Below are 17,442 nucleotides of genomic sequence, written 5' to 3' on the forward strand. Positions count from 1 at the left end.
GCAACAGCATCAGAAAATGCTCACCCAATTCTTCCCCAAGCAAGCTATGCATTTTTTGCATTAGGGTAAGCACCGGTACCGCTGCTTTGCAGACTATACAGGCACCGAGAGAGTTGAGGTTGACAAGGATACAGTAAACCCCCCCCCCCAATTCCTCCCATAGCAAGTTATCAATCCTTTGCTTAAGGAAGAGCACCAGTACCAGTACGGTTTTTTTTGGTATCACATTCTTAATCCCATTTGCCACCGGCTTCTCCCCTTTCCCACTCTCCCCCCCCTCCACACTTGATCTCACGTAGAGAATGACACGGTGGCGGTTTACCCGCGGCCACCGCATTTTAGCCGCGGGTCACCCGCCGAAAACGGGGAAGAAAACTAGCAGTCGCTGCGGCGACGGGGACAAGGCCATTCACCGCCCACGGGGCGGTGAATGGTCTTGTCCCCGCAGTGAGGCATGAAGGATCGCGCAGTCCCCGCAGCTCACACCCGCCTGCCCAATCGATTCTAGTGTTTAGCCAGCTCTCTCCCTTCTCCTCACCTTAGTTTGTAGATTTTCTTTTTCGGCGACCCGCACGCGCGGCTGCTCAGTGTTCAATCTTCTGCTCTGACGCAACCGGAAACAGGAAGTTGCAGCAGAGCAGAAGATTGAATACTGAGCAGCCGCGCGTGCGCGGCTCTCTGATAGCGTGCGGGTCGCCGAAAAAGAAAATCTACAAACTAAGGTGAGGAGAAGGGAGAGAGCTGGCTAAACACTAGAATCGATTGGGCAGGCGGGTGTGAGCTGCGGGGACCGTGCGATCGCTAGTGTTCCCGGCTCAAATTGGAAGGAAGGAGTGAAAGGGAAAGAGATTCTGGGCCAAGGGGATGAAGTCGGAAAGAAAAACCCACAGCAGGAAAGAAAGGGAAGGACTGGCAGGTGAGCCAGATGCTAGAAGCAGGGGGGGGGGGAAGAAAGAGGGAAAAAAGCTAGATGGGGTTGAAAAGAAGAGACACACTGGTATGGAAGAGGAAGATAGGGGAAATCTGGACACAGGAAGGTAACAGAAAGAGGGGAAATTATGTGCATGGGGCATAGGGACAGAGACATAAAGGGGACATGCCATGGGGATGGTATATGGACACAGGGGGGGCAATGACAGATACATAGGGGAGATATTAGAAATGGAGAAAATAGGAGCACAGAAGCGAGATGGTTTGTGGGGATGGGACAGGGACCGAGCTTGCAGGCTCCAGTGGCTTGCACAAATTACATTGTAACGTGCCATGAAAATAAGAGGAAGGAAGGTAGATAGTCCACACGAGAGGAGCTGAAGGGTAGTAGAAAGGAACAGATGGTAAAGGAGGGAGGGAAGGGTGGTAGTGGAAAGGAATAGAACAGACATTGAAGGAGGGTGGAGAGGAACAGACCCCCAAGGGAAATGTGGAAGACAGAGTGGGAAGAAGACAGATGCCAGACTATGCGGGAGCGGAGGGAAGAAGATGGGTGCTAGACCAATTGGGGGGGGGGGGGTTAAGGGAGAGGCACAGTAACAGCAAATGGAAGACGCAGAGAGAAGACACACAGTGGATGGAAGGAATTCAATGAGAAGATGTGGAAAGCAGAAACCAGACAACAAAGGTAGAAAAAAAAAATTATATTTATTTATTTATTTTTTGCTTTAGGATAAAATAGTATATCAGTTGTGTTGATAAAAATTTATAAACAAAGCCCTGCCAGCTGAACATCTCTTTCTCTAGTTCAGCAGCAGGAACTTTGATTTATAAGAAAGGAATAAGCTAAATATTACAGTACTAAGGCTTATATGAATGCAGCGGGGACGGTGGTGAATGGGATGGCAGTGGCGGTGACGGGGCGGTGAAAGGGATGGCGGTGACGGTGACGGGGCGGTGAAGGGAACGGCGGTGACGGGGCGGTGCAGAGGATGGTGGGCCGGTGACGGGGCGGTGACGGGGACAGATTTTTTCCCCGTGTCATTCTCTAATCTCACGCTCGCTATCGCGTACCAACCCTACCTTCTGTCTTACCACTACCCCTGCTAAATCTCAGTTATAGTTTTCCCCTCGCCCCCCCCCTCTTCATTGCCTGTAATTTTTTTGTTACAATTCTGTAATTTTGTAATTTTGTCAGTTCTGTAATTTTGTTACAATTCTGTAAATTTGTAATTTTTTCAAAATATTGTAAATCCGTGTATCACCGCGGACCGTAATTAATGAATGTGAACCGCCTAGAACTTTTTGGGTATGGCGGTATACAAGAATAAAATTATTATTATTATTATTATAAGGATGAGGTCGGGACCGGATGGTGATGGAACTCATCAAAAAAACAGTACGGTAAAGCTGAGTCCCAGGTGCAAAGAAGAAACACTGGTACCGTTGACTTCATCAGTATCGCTGACTCGTCCCATATGGATGAAACCCATGTCGAGCCCCAGATCGGGACCGGCCACTTACGGAATCGCTGCAAAGGTAGCATGAGTTGAACTTGGAAGTGGAGTTCAAGCTTTTGAGTCTGAAGGAAAAAACACCGGTACCGTTCGCTTTGTCACCAGTACCATCGGTATCTAGGTCCGGTGCCGTAATGATCAATGACAAGGCACTTCACAAGAACAAATGACGGGTATGGGACATATATAAACACTGGTACCATTGGCATTATCACCGGTACTCACGGTATCACGCTCTGGTCCCATGAGAATGAGGCCTAATCAAGCCACTACTCGGAAACAGGCGCTTACAGGACTATTTCAAGGTCAGCATGACTTGACTCAAGGCTAGTGTGACTTGAGTCCCAATTGAAGAAGTCTATTTACTCAAACAGCACAAGGAGACACCGGAGGCAGGCAGTACGGCTGGTGTCTATAAGCGCGGTGTCGCTGAGATCGACATCAGTCTATGCTTAAAAATTCAATGTCAAAACTTCGGCCCCACACCTTTGGTTCGGGGAAGTAAAAAATCAGGATGATAAAGATTCTGTTCTTCTGGTTCTTTTTTTTTCCCGTTTTTTTAAATTGAAGACAGTGCAGTGGCTTCAAAAGAACTAAAGAAGCAGGAACACGGCTTCACTTGATGAAACTCAGTCAACCAGTTGACATGGAGGGAAACAACAGCCGAGGAAAATTAAGGTCGGAGGTTGAAGTGTTTCCTTTTTCCTTGAAATTCGATTACCCTTGATTGTGCTTGACTCTCTCTCCTTAATTGTGGACTATTATCGTAGTACAATTTATGTTATATTATGAGTGTTATTTCCTAATTGGATATTGTTATTTTCCTTATCAAAGGTATTTTCTTTGATGTTAAATAAAGACAAAAAAAAAAGTAGGCCCCCCCTTCCCCGAGTCAAACTTGAAGACGAGCTAAATTAAGAGATTTCTTAAAAAAAAAAGAAAAGAAAGAAACACTAAAGAAAAGAGGAAAAAACTGACTAAAAGTCAGAAAGCTGTGAGAGCAGGAAGGCAATAAAAGTTAAACGATCGTTAAACGCATCTTCTTAGCTCTGCGGAAACGACAAAACTGAGGAGACATGCGCCCTGTGTCAGGTGGGAAGGCACACGTGCATGCAAGCTATCGCAAACTTTCTAAAGTCTTAAAGCGGCGATGCACTTTTAAAGTGGACCGTGCCGGGGCTCCATTGGTGATGTCACCCATGTGTGAGAATATGCTGCCTGCTTGTTCTGGGATAACAGAGCATATGAAAGAGGCAGAGAGAAGGCAGACAGTGGATGGAAGAAATTGAATGAGAAGATGAGGAAAACAGAAACCAGACAACAAAGGGAGAAAAATTTTTTCTACTTATTTTCTTGTTTTTGCTTTAGGATAAAGTAGCATATTAGCTGTGTTGATAAACATTTATAGCTATATTCATATCACAATATTACTCGATTAAATATTAAATAATTAATTTAAATAGTGCTCGGACCCACAACCATTAGTGTACAAGTGTAAAAACACACAACACCGGCTGTCAGACCATCATCGCACTATTGTTGTCCCACTGAGGTGTCCTGAGATGGAGTCTCGCAAAGGGGGTAATATGGACTGTGGATGCCATATGACCCAATAGTACCATCATCTGCCTGGCTGAGAGGAACAGAAGGTGATAAGCCTGGTTGCAAAGTTGAATCAAATTGTCTTGTCTTTGCTGAGGTAGGAACGCCCTGAGTTGAATGGTGTCGAGCAGGGCCCATATGAATTATAGAGTTTGAGATGGTCGAAGTTGACTTCGAACCCTAACTGCTGAAGAAACAGGATTGTTGACTGTGTTGCTGAGAGTACCCCTTGAGGAAAGGTATCTTGTATTAGCCAATCATCAAGATAAGGAAAAACTTGGAATCCTTGAGCCCTTAAAGCTACTGCCACTACTACCAGGCACTTAGTGAATACTCTGGGTGAGGATGCCAGGCCGAAGGGCAGAACCTAGTCCTAAAATAGGGTTAATGGGTTACTTGAAATCTCAGAAATTTCCTTTGCGCGGGATGAATTGTTATATGGGTATAAGCTTCTTTAGATCTAGAGCGTTTTGATCTAAGAGGGGATATAAAGGCAACATCCAAAACTTTTCTTTTATCAAGTATTTGTTCAAGTCCCTGAGGTCTAAAATTGGACATAGTCCTCCCATCTTCTTTTGGATGAGAAAATACTGGGAGTAGAATCCTTGATTCTTTTGAACAGGAGGTACTCTCTCTATGACAGTCAGATGGAGCAGAGATTCTATCTCCCGAAGAAGAAGGATGTCTGCTGAGGGTTTAAAGAAGACTCTCTTGGAGTCTAATTTGGAGGTGTAGTGATGAAATGAAGAGAGCAACCTTCAGATCAGTTGTTATCAGCGTCCAATGTGCATGGAATATAATTGGAACCGACTTCCAATTGGCTGAGGAAGAGGCCGAGAGAAACAGTGGCTTTGCTCTCAATGAGCACATCAAAAAGATTGAGCATGTTTCTGAGGAGCTGAGGGTTGAGATTTTTGAGGCCGCTGTTGCTTTTGTTTCCTCTGCTAAGGTGAACGGAAGACAGAAGGTTTGGCAGAAAATCGCCTTTGATATGAAAAGGAAGGTTTAGATGACTGTGAAGCCAAGAAGGCTTAGACGTTGTTCTGACTAAAGAATTCCAATTCTTTTCATGTTGAGTTAACTTTTGAGTGGCCACCTCAATGGAATCACCAAAATGTTCTTCTCCCAATCAGAAACCCTCAACCATGCTAGGCGTCTCATAACTACTGACATATAAGATGCTCTAGATGACAACTCAAAGGCATCATAAGCAGATCTTGCCAAATACTTTCTGGTTTGGGAGAGAGTTTGAAAGATGTCGTGAAATTCTTGAAGATGTTTTGCAGGAATATATTTGTCAAAGGAAAGTAATTTTTGTACTATATGTTTAAGCTAACAGGACATGTAGAAATTGTAATTAAGGACTCTGTTTGCCAACATAGAATTTTGGTAAAGGCGACGTCCAAATTTGTCCATAGTCTGGCCTTCTTGCCCTGGTGGCGCTGAGGCATAGACTCTCGAAGCAAAAGACTTTTTCAAGGATATTGAAGTTGTGGTTTATCAAATCCTGGAGAAGAAATGATTCTATAAATAGAATCAAGCTTTCTTGGACCTACAGTCAAAGGTGTTTCCCAATTCATACGAAAACTCTCTTTGAGAATACCGTGCAGTGGTAATCTGAGGAGCTCTTTGGGAGGCTCATCATAGTCCAAAGCTTCCAAGTATTAAGCACTGAAACCAGAGTCAGCCTCACGTGTGATAGGTAAGTCTTTGCCTAGCTGTCTAATATATTTAGTAAAACACAGTCTTTCTGTAGAAGATCTTGTATTTTTCAGAGTTTTCTGAGGAGACAGTTGTGGTCCCGCAGGCTGTTGTGGTCCCGCAGTTGTGGTCCCGCTTACTACAGCAATGCAGCAAAAATCTGCTGAACTACCTCAATAGTTCGGGCCTCCACCACCAGCTCTCAGAGTTCTGTGAGAAAAGCATATTTAAAAGCTAGATTTGCCCAAAGGCACCTACTTCTACAATATCGAAATAATGAAGAATCAGAAAGAACTGTTTGTGTTGTTCCTTTTACCACTCTTTTGAGACAATTCATATTATCAATCAAAAGACACTGGCATGTGGTCCAATTCCATCCAACTTTGAGAGAGTTGCCAATATTTGCATATAAGAGATCTAAAAATATTGCTGAACTTATTCGTAATGTAAAATATGAAAGAATGGATGAGAGGAGTGAACGATCTGGTACGTATGCTATTTGTAATGGATGCCAATGGTGTGAATCTAATATGCAGGGGTCAATATGGTCTGATCCAGGATCTGGTTACAAGATTTTAATAGCACAAGACTGTAATAGCAGTCATGTTATATATATTTTGCAGTATCCATGTGATAAGGTATATATTGGGAGAACGAGTAGACCAATAAGGATTCGTTTGAATGAGTACAAAACCTGGATTTTAACCAAAAATGAGCAGGCTCTGATTGTAGAACACTGGTTGGAGAAACAGCATATTGTGGCAGAACTAAGATGGCGTGTGATTAACCAGATTGAGGTCGGGTGGGAGGGTGGCAACTTTAACAAATTTCTTCATTATAAAGAGCAAAAATGGATCTTTGAGCTGAATACTGTTAGCCCTGCTGGATTAAACGCTGAGCTTGAGTGGATGACATTGGTTTGAAAGTAAGTATGTTTGTTGGTGTACTCTGTGTTTGATTAACTGAGTAGCGAATTAGGTTAAAGAGAGAGTTGAGACGCCGTGGCCATTTTAGATTTGTATGGAGATAGTGGTGTGATGTCTTAAATGGCGAGTGTGAATATAATATAGGAGTAAAAGAGTTATGCTGTTATATGCATTTATAATTGCTAATAATGCTTCAAAGTATGCTGAAATTTTGTTTGATATCCTAGGGGAATGCTCCTTGAAACAGCTTTAATGCAAAACGCTGAATTAACATTGGAGCCCCATTCAGTATATCTACATAAGATAAGTTATTTATTGGCTTTAAATTTATTGGAAAATATTTAAAATAATATGAAATACAAAGGCTGATGAGGAGACTGGCCACTGATAGCTTGAACATTACATGAAATATGATGTTCAAGTGTAGCCACTGAGGCCATTGGTTAGAAAGTATAAATATTGAACAACATTATGCTCTTATTGAGTGAAAAGTACAAAAAGATTATTCTGTTATACAAGAAGAAATAGAAGCAAGCAAGCAAGTGAACTTTAGAATACTAAGGTGTCTTGAGATTGTAGCATTTATTACAGTTTTTTGAACTCTATCAGATGACATCAACCACGTGTGAGTGAATTAGTATTCCCTTTCTCCTTGGAGAATTAAAGATGCATGGATTTAGGATGGAGAGGGATATTAGGAAGGGAGCTCTCTTTCTTTGGGTTTATTGATAATTTACTTTCAGACATTGCAGATTCAATCAGATCCACAAAATCTTAAACTGTAAATTATACAATACCCTGGATCTGTGGCATACATTTAACTGAATAAATGATATTACCAAGTTTACTTATCATTTGATATACCATCTATCAATAATTATCTAGACAGTTTACAGTCATAAATGAATAAAAACATGTAATAAAATAAAGTAAAATCAACATATAGATAATTAAGATTTGCTATAGTAGGGGGGTTACAGGACATGTAAAACTGACTGGACAGATGAGAAACCAAAACTAGACTCTAAAAGGTCTATGCTGACCCCGTTCCAATATTATTCAAAGCTCATAAACTTCCTTAAAATGGTCCCAATGTATGTAAAAATTACAGCGCTCATGCTAATTTTTATTTATACTTTTAAAATATTTTTCATTTCAAGCACCAAACATTTCTTGTGTGAAATTCACTCAAAAACAAATGCTGTCAAATCTAATAATTTATCAGCATAGCATTTATCTTAGGCAAACTCAACAGATTCAACCGTTTCACAAATTTATGGCTTCCACAAAAGTTAAATTGCTTCAGACACTTCAAAAGACAGCTCTCTATAATGATGCATAGAGTCTGCTTCCAGAAACATTCATGCTGCAGCTTTGAAATGGTACTTATCCTTGAGCTGGTTTTTAAATGAGGCTTAACTCTAAGCGTTGTCATGTCCTTTCAGGATATTAAATTTCATGTTAATGCTTCAATAGAAAACCAGTGTTAAAAAAATTGCAAAAATTGAGAATTTCATCTTACCTAAATAAGGAATACAAGGAGTCATCTTCAAACTACTAATATAGTCTCGTAATCGTTTGTAATTATCTTCTTTACTCAATACATATTCCAACTTTTCAAATGTGGTCTTATCCTTTCGACTCAAGAGCTACAAAATAAAAAATGCGAGCAGAAAAATAAACTTGGGATGCTCACCACTTACTCAAGGCTAAGAGTTAGACATCAAATCTGGCTAAAAAAGGTTCTTCACAAGCACTGTGTTTCTTACATGAGGACTCAGCAAGAGATTCATGTAAATTTACCATGCCTATTGAAAATGCTGTTTGCTACAGAACAAGTTAGAGCATTGCTCATCAAAGAAAAGCTAGATATTTGCACTAATGGTTGACAAACAGACAACAAGAGAGTAGTGGTAAATACAATTTGCTCAGAGATACTGGAGATTCTAAGCTGTTTGAATGATCTTCAGTAGTGGTGTTACAATATATGAGCTTCAGTAGTGGTGTTATAATACATGAGCTAAATATATGTGAATCTTACCTATTTATACTATATATATATATATATATATATATATATACATACACACACACACATATACTATAATTATTGCTTCTGTATTGTCATATACTCATTTTTCTTTGTGAGTTTACCCTTTCGTGTTCCAAGTGGGCGGGGGATAACTTGCTGTTTCCTCCATGTTTGCTACTCCCCTCTAAATGTTTCTATATTTGCCAAAGTGTTCTGTGACGTGTATTTTCTCTATTCCTTTCTTTAACTTTTTGGTGCCCTTTTCTAGGTTCAATTCCATCGGAAGGGAGTTCTATAACATTGGGGCCATCACTGAGAACATTCTTTTCCTGACGCTTTTTATTTGATGTCTCTGAGGGAGGGTATTTCCAGTAGGTATTCTTGGCTCGAGCGTAGAGCAAATGTTGGTGTATGGTTGTCTAGTCCAGTGTTTCTCAAGTCGGTCCTGGATTACCTCCTTGCCAGTCAGGTTTTCAGGATATCCACAATGAATATGCATAAATTTGATTTGCATACACTGCCGTCATTATATGCAAATTTCTTTCATGCATATTCATTGTGAAAATCCTAAAAACCTGACTGGTAAGGGGGGTACTTCAGGACTGAGTTGAGAAACGCTGGTCCAGTCTAGTTGCTAGGTATTGCGGGTCTGACAGATGAATGATTTTGTGTGTCAGCAACATGATCTTGAATTTTACCCTGCTTTCAATTGGGAGCTAGTGCTAGTGATAAAGTTTCTAAAATCTTAAAGTGGCATTACACTTTTATAATAATAATAATAATAATAAAATAGATTCTTATATACCGCCAACAATCTTGCGACTTCTAGGCGGTTCACAACGAAGAGAAACTGTACAGACAGCGACTTACAGAGTATAGCTGAGAACATCAGATAGTAACAACAGTGATAATAATAGCAACAGTTTATATACTGCAGGACCGTGAAGTTCCGTGCGATTTACAGTGAATTAGAGAAATTCCATAAATTGAATGGAGCAATCATAGTTAGAGATCAGAGGTTAACAGTTTACAAGATCAGATCTGGGTGGGATTACGAAGGGGGCTATTGTCCAGAATCGTTACCTAGGTATTTCGAGAACAGGAATGTTTTTAGGTGTTTTCTAAATTCACCATAGTTGTTTGTGTGTGTAATTAGTTTTTCTAAGTCTTTGCCCCATAAGGCTGCTTGATACGATAGAAGTTGTTGATGGTATCTCTTATATTTGCATCCTCTAGCCCGGGGGTCGGCAACCTGCGGCTCCAGAGCCGCATGCGGCTCTTTTCCACCTTTGCTGCGGCTCCGGTAGTGTGTCACGCAGGCATGCAGCTTAAGTCCGGCGTCGCGGCGGGAAATAGCCATGCTGAGCAGTGAGCTCAGCACATACACAGATGAAAGCCTTGCTTGCTGATTGGTCCGGCGGCCCCGCCCCGCCGGACCAATCAGCAAGCAAGGCTTTCATCTGTGTAGTGCTGAGCTCACTGCTCAGCATGGCTATTTCCCCCGCGACGCTGGACTTGTAAGGTGCCTGAAAAAGAAGTCATCCTGGCCGGGGTCGGTGTCATGCTCCGGAGATCTACAGCCTTCCTATCTCCCTCTCCCTTCTACCTGCTTCCGGCCACATCCCCTGCTCCGCGGCTCTCTTCGGCAACTCAGCACAAGCTTCTGACGTCGGGGCCTACCCTCTGCGAGTCCCGCTTGTTTCAACTTCCTTTTTCCACAAAGGCGGGATTCGTAGAGGAAAGGCCTCAATGTCGGTAGCTTGTCTTGATCACCGCTGCTGACAAGTTGCTGAAGAGAGCCGCGGAGCAGGGGGGTGTTGCCAGGTGCAGGTAGAAGGGAGAGGGCCAGATGCAGGACTCGTGGGTGAGGGAGCAGAAGAGAGAGAGAAAGAGAGAGGGGAGGGAAACAAAAGGAAATATTTCATACTGGGCTGGGCCTGAGTGGAGGGAGGGTGGAAAGATTCTAGCTACAGGGTGCAGTAACAAAGGAAAAGGGGGGAAAGCTGAAAATGGAGATAGTGACACAAAGAAGAGAAAGGGTAAGCAGGACCTACTGAATAAGGATAGAGATACAGAGGGGACATGAAGAGGAGGTGAAATAGAGACATAGAAGTAATGCTGAAAAAGTGTGTGGGGGGAGATAAAGACATTGAAAGGGCAAATGGTGAACATGGCGTAAAGATAAGGACAGAGACAAATGAAGATTCTGAAAAAGTGGTGAGATAGGGATATAGGTGAGATGGACACAAAGAAGGGTGATGCTGGAAAATAGGTGGAATGGTAATTCTGACAGACACAGAAGGGAAATGCTGGATCAAGGAGAGATGGGGCTCAGGCTGGATGGAATGAGGAGAAATGCCTTGTTGGCCCGGAACTTCCTCTCCTACGTCAGAATTGACGTCAGGGAGCGGAATGCTGGTCAGCGCAACACTTCTGCAGGGAAAGCTTGGGACGGCGGTGGCTTGGGGGCTGTTCCCCGATTGCGGTGGCAGCAAACCGAGTGGCTTGGGGGACAGCACGGAGACAGAAAGAAGGGGGAACAGGGAGACAGAAAGAAAAAGTTGGGGGAGAGAATGAGGTCTGGAGGAGAGGAAACATACAGGAGGCTGAAAGAAAGGAAGAAAGATTGGATGCACAGTCAGAAGAAGAAAGTGCAACCAGAGACTCATGAAATCACCAAATAGCAAAGGTAGGAAAAATGATTTTATTTTCAATTTAGTGATCCTGTATATAGCATTAAGATAAGAAACAATATATGCAGTGTTAGATATGTTTTATAATGGTTTTGCGGCTCCAAGTTTTTTTTTCTTTTTGAAAACGGGTCCAAGTGGCTCTTTATGTCTTAAAGGTTGCAGACCCCTGCTCTAGCCGGTGGGGAAACGAATTTCAGGTGTGTTCTTCTCTCATGTCTGTTGGTTGAGAATGAGAAGAGGTCTGTTATGTATTTAGGGGCTAGGCCAGATAATACCTTGAAGCAGAGACATCCCAGCTTGAACTTCGTACGTGCCTCCATTGGCAGCCAGTGCAGGAGTCGGTAGGAAGGGGTTATGTGATCGGACTTCTGCAGCCCGAAAATCAACCTGACTGCTGCATTTTGTATCAGTTGAAGTCTCTGCATTTGCTTCCGGGGGATGGCCAGATGGGTAATGTTGCAATAGTCAAGGTGGCTTAATATTAGGGATTGTACTAGAATTCTGAATGCTGAAGTGTCGAAGTATGCTCTAATGGACCTAAGTTTCCAGAGAGTAAAAAACCCTTTTCTGACTAGGGAGTCCACATGGTCTTTCATAGTTAGACCTTGGTCCAGTAATACCCCCAGAACCTTCATTGTTGGTTGAATGGGGTAGTTAAGATTGTTAATGTGTATTGATTTTGTCGTGATATGTGGGTGTGGCGAGGCTATAAAGAATTTAGTTTTATCTGAATTGAGCTTCAGTCTGAATTCTGTGGTCCATTGTTCCATCAGGTTTAGCGCTTCTGTTGCTGTGGGGGTGATTTCAGAGGGAGACGTGATGAACGGGATGATGATTTTAAAGCTGTCCTTATCAGAGTTCTGTGGATGATGTCACCCACATGTGAGAATATGCTGCCTGCTTGTCCAGGGATAATAGAAGATTATGAAACGGGAGTTTGAATAGGTCTCTGGGAACTTCCTTAAAGTCAAGGGCATCCAGAAGATCAGCTCTTGGTTCAGTATCTGATTCCAGGCAGATTGAAAGAGCCTGTCCCAACTGTTTAATAACTTTTGGAAAAGATAGGCTCTCAGGTGGAGGAGACGATCTGATGACAGATCATAAGAATCTGGTGGAGACATGGCTCATTCAGAACGGTATGACATCGAGAACTCTAATGCTGAAGGAGTGTGATTGATGTTAATGGTAGCGTTGAGATGAATTTCCACAACATTCTCAATGTCAGATGAGGAAGTGCTATGGTATCGTGAATGACGAGATCTTCTGAGTGCTTGGGGCCTCAAAGAGCCATGCTCAGGCTGGGCTGGTATGAAAGTGTCTGGACAGCTGCTGGTGTTGACTGCATCTGCAGCACTGCAGCTAGCTTTTTGTGAAGCTGCTCCCAAATTTGCTCTTGGTTAGGTGGCACTGGTACCATGCTTGACATCGGTATGGGTATGGATGGTGCTGCAGGGCATCGAGGCATTGAAAACCTCGATGACGAGGTATGCCTCAGAAGACACATCCTTCATCGATATATACTTTTTAGATTTAGTAAACATCAGTTTATCATTGGGACCAAATTAGTTTTGAATGCCTTTGAACATCTGCATGCTTTTTGGTAATGTTGCTCTCCTTTTACATTTATTATCATTATTTATTCATCATTATCATATATCATGATTTTACTACTTTGATATCTTTTTAGTGGTTTGATTTATTGTTTCTTATAGTATTTCTTATATGGAAATTATTATATTTATTGTTTAGCATGATATTTTACGTGGTTCTTTATTTCTATTTTTATTTTAATGTAATTGTTTTGTCTTTAGGTCTTATCTTTGTTATATATTTTGTATTTTTGATTTTAGACTCCTGATGTAGGCCTTTGGCCGAAACACAACTCATGTCGAGTCAGTTTGTGACACTGAATAAATTGTTCCTACTCAACTCTATTGGTTTCATCTCCTTCACTATGTTATCTCATGGCCTTCTTGATCACAACATAGTTCCATTTCCATGAACAGCAATAGAAGCATAGTTCCATTTCCATGAAGAAGCAATTTCAGACTGATGAAGTCAACAGGGTGCCCTGCCCCATTGACTTCTTGGGATAAAACCACACCAAAGTCAACACTGGACACATTGGTTTGAATGTCAGTCAGTTGAAGTCAGGGCTAATATTAGGGTATCTTTCAATTGTTGGAAGATAGTGTTCAACTCAATTGACCAAGGACCTTTTCTTACAGCCGCCTTCTGTAAGAGGCGAGTCAACAGCTCTGTCTTTTCAGTAAAAGTGAGAGTGAACCACCAATAACTGACCAATCCAAAGAATTGATATATTTGCTTCTTTGATTAAGGGACAGGTAATTTGGATGATCACCTCTACTTGAACGGTACCTTTTAGTATCTCATTATGTTGCTTCTGCAATTTGAATCAGTTAACCACAGGGTTTTATTGGATTGGCTTCATTTATTTGGTATTGCGGGAACTGTATTTAAGTGGTTCCAGCTATTTCTTACTAACCAGAGTTTTTGTATTACAACAGGGAAGGAAAGGTCTACATTTCCCCCCTTGACCACTGGTGTCTAGTATCTTTCAGGGTTCATCTCTGTCTGCCATGTTATTCAATCTTTTTATGGGGCCTATTGGTAAAACATTAGCTGGTCTTGGGGTGAAGAACAGACTATGATGATGATTCACAGGGTTGGTTTGTTTTTAAACTTCCAGCACATTGTAGCCAAGGTTTTTGATTAACAACTTATCTAAATACCATTGCAGATTGGATGGCATTAACAAACAGATTCTTGAAATTTTGGTTGCCTTTAACGTGGTCACTAAACTGGTTCCACAAGGTTTAGCTTGAATGCATTTTATCAGCAGATTAAACGGCTTATAACAGTCTTTAGTGAGCTTTCTAGGAGTCTCAGACACTGCCATTCAAATGGGCACTTCAAAATTGAAATGAGCACTCCGGTAGAGTCTTAAAAATTGCCAAGCCATTCTCAAAGAGTGGTATCGTTTTTTTGCGAAAAAAATCAGCGACTGGTCCAAGGGTGCCAGTACAGTGCCAGCACTATTAAAAGTGTATCTTGTGGCATGTGTTTTGACTGTGGCTAATTAAAAAAAATAAGTTACACGATTCTCCTAAATTATAGAGCACTGGGGGCACCTTCTACATATTTGTATGCTGGAATACAGATTCCTATTCAATTTGTGGACAAGAGTTTAGGGGTTCTATTGGACTCCTCTATTATTTAATAACCATATTGCGGCAACGGTGAAGATTGTGTTCTTTAAAATTCATTTGGTTTTAAAGCTTTGTGATTTGCTTGCTCCAAACAATGACAATTTTTTCTTTTTTTTAATTATGTTATCAAATTTACAATCAAGTAAACTTTACTTGAATATAGATTTAGAAAAAAGAAACTACCACATAAAAAATGTGGGTCCAAATATAAACAGGAAATTAACATTAATTATTTAGTCCACAAGCTTTAGGATCCAAAGCTAAGAAAATTAACAAAAGGAAAATATACAATTCAAACCAAAAGGATAGCACTGGAGAACACTCCAACAGCTGGTTTGTAAAACCCGATTCAAAATAGCCTGCAAATGTTAGTAATCAATTGCTTGGCTATTTTGCATGGGGGTGGGACGGATTGGACAACACATGGATGGACGTGAGTTTGGCAGTTTCCTGCCAGTGATGTTTTTTTTGCTCTGTTGAACTTACCTGTGTTCAAAGACAATGTGCTTAGTGGAAATCTACCACAGAAAAGCTGGCTGCCTGTCTTGCAATGGTTGGAAGCTGCTTAACCTTTTCCTATCATAATAAATTTTACGTTACACTGGTTTCAATCGTAATTATTTTAGCAAAGTTTTGTATTATTCACCGTTATCATTTACGGCTATTGTAAACATAATGTAACATAAGAACATAAGAAATGCCTCTGCTGGGTCAGACCCGAGGTCCATCGTGCCCAGCAGTCCGCTCATGCGGCGGCCCAACAGGTCCAGGACCTGTGCAGTAATCTTCTGTCTATACCCCTCTATCCCCATTTCCAGTAGGAATTTGTCCAATCCTTTCTTGAACCCCAGTACCGTACTCTGCCTTATAACGTCCTCTGGAAGCGCATTCCAGGTGTCCACCACACGTTGGGTAAAGAAGAACTTCCTAGCATTTGTTTTGAATCTGTCCCCTTTCAACTTTTCCGAATTCCCTCTTGTTCTCTTATTTTTCGAAAGTTCGAAGAATCTGTCCCTCTCTACTCTCTCTATGCCCTTCATGATCTTGTAAGTCTCTATCATATCCCCTCTAAGTCTCCTCTTCTCCAGGGAAAAGAGACCCAGCTTCTCCAATCTCTCAGAATATGACAGGTTTTCCATACCTATTATCAGACGTGTTGCTCTCCTTTGAACCCTCTCGACTAATGCCATATCCTTCTTAAGATACGGCGACCAATATTGGACGCAGTACTCCAAATGCGGGCGCACCATCGCCCGATACAACGGCAGGATAACTTCTTTCGTTCTGGCTGTAATACCCTTTTTGATTATACCAAGCATTCTGTTCGCTCTCTTAGCGGCCGCTGCACACTGTGCCGACGGCTTCATTGTCATAAGTCATAAGTCTGTAAATTCAAATATTTTGTGTTCCTGTCGTGTACTGTATGTCCCATGCCATGGGACATACGATGGAACAACATTTTTGGAATGTCCCGTCATCCTGGACGCACAATAGGAAAAGGTTAAGTTAGCTTCCAACCAGCTTAGCTGCCAACAAGAATAGACGCATGATCTGTTAGCTCTCCCTTCCCTGCAGCTTTGAAAAGCTGTTAATTTCACCTTTTTCAAAGTGATTACCGTATTTTCACATAGATAACGCGCACCCGTGTAAAACGCGCACATGGGTATAGCGCGCAAAAAACACATATTTATGTACATAAATTTTTATATACCGCGCACACCCGTATACCGCGCATGCTGCCCGACTCTCCTTTCGCCCGCCCCGACTCTCCTCTGGAGACCCTGACTGTTTTCGCCCACCCCGACTCTCCTTTCCTCCTTGAAGTCCTGTCCCTACCCTGAAAGCCTGATGCCCCCCCCGACATCCGATTCACCCCCCCGCAGGACCGCTCGCACCCCCACCCCGAAGGACCGCTCGCACGCACCCGCACCCCCACCCTGAAGGACCGCTCGCACCCCCACAGCCTCACCCCCCTCCCCCATGGAGAAGCTGTCTACCTTGTTTCCGGATGCCAGTGAGCCCAGCTGTTTCCTCTGCCGGCGGTCCCGCCCCTTCTCTGAGCCCTGCTGTGCTGCTTTTTCTTCCGGCGGTCCCGCCCTTTCTCTGACATCAGAGAAAGGGCGGGACCGCCTGAAGAGGAAGCAGCGCAGCACAGGGCTCTGAGAAGGGGCAGGACCGCCGGCAGAGGAAGCAGCTGGGCTGGCATCCGGAAACAAGGTAGACAGCTTCTCCATGGGGGAGGGGGGGAGGCTGTGGGGGTGCGAGCGGTTCTTCGGGTGGGGGTGCGAGCGGTCCTTCGGGGTGGGAGTGCGAGCGCTCCTTCCAGGTGATGAATCGGGCGTCGGGGGGGGAAACTATGTAAAAAAAAATTTGTATAACGCGCAAGGGTATGCGCGGTTTGTAAAAACCACGTATAACGCGCACGTTATATGCGAGAAAATACGGTAGTCGTCAGAGTGAATGCTAAGTAATATGACATCCAAAAAACAAACAAAATTGGAGAATGCTTTTGCCAACAGCGGAGCAAAAGGATCAAAGCAGGATGCTCCAACACCTTCAAAGGTACCACTACCAACGGACCAGAGTGAAAGTGATGTTGCAATTACAGAAAATATTGGATTCAGTACAAGGGAACACTGAAAAATTGAATTTAATCCTGTCAGAGCTGCTCATTCTGTGATAAATGCGTGCTTTGTTAGAGTGGATCGATTAGAGCACAGAGTTCAAAGATGTGAAGAGGAAATAAATAAGGCTACAGCAGACAGATAAACAATTAACCGCCTTGTTAAAGATATGGAGCAAGCTGAAAAT

The 17,442-nt window shown here is 42.5% G+C and overlaps 1 protein-coding gene across 7 annotated transcripts in view; it reads right to left on the minus strand.

The window, feature by feature from the left end:
• The window catches only part of RALGPS2 (Ral GEF with PH domain and SH3 binding motif 2), a 595,760-nt gene that overhangs the window by 406,527 nt on the left and 171,791 nt on the right, over positions 1-17,442 (minus strand). For all 7 annotated transcript variants that reach the window (XM_033915477.1, XM_033915478.1, XM_033915474.1 and 4 more), the window contains exon 8: positions 8,199-8,325. In XM_033915477.1, coding sequence (XP_033771368.1) covers positions 8,199-8,325 — 127 coding nt within the window. The remainder of the gene's footprint in view (positions 1-8,198; positions 8,326-17,442) is intronic.

This window comes from Geotrypetes seraphini, chromosome 12 (assembly GCF_902459505.1).
Source record: "Geotrypetes seraphini chromosome 12, aGeoSer1.1, whole genome shotgun sequence".
NCBI lineage: Eukaryota > Metazoa > Chordata > Amphibia > Gymnophiona > Dermophiidae > Geotrypetes > Geotrypetes seraphini.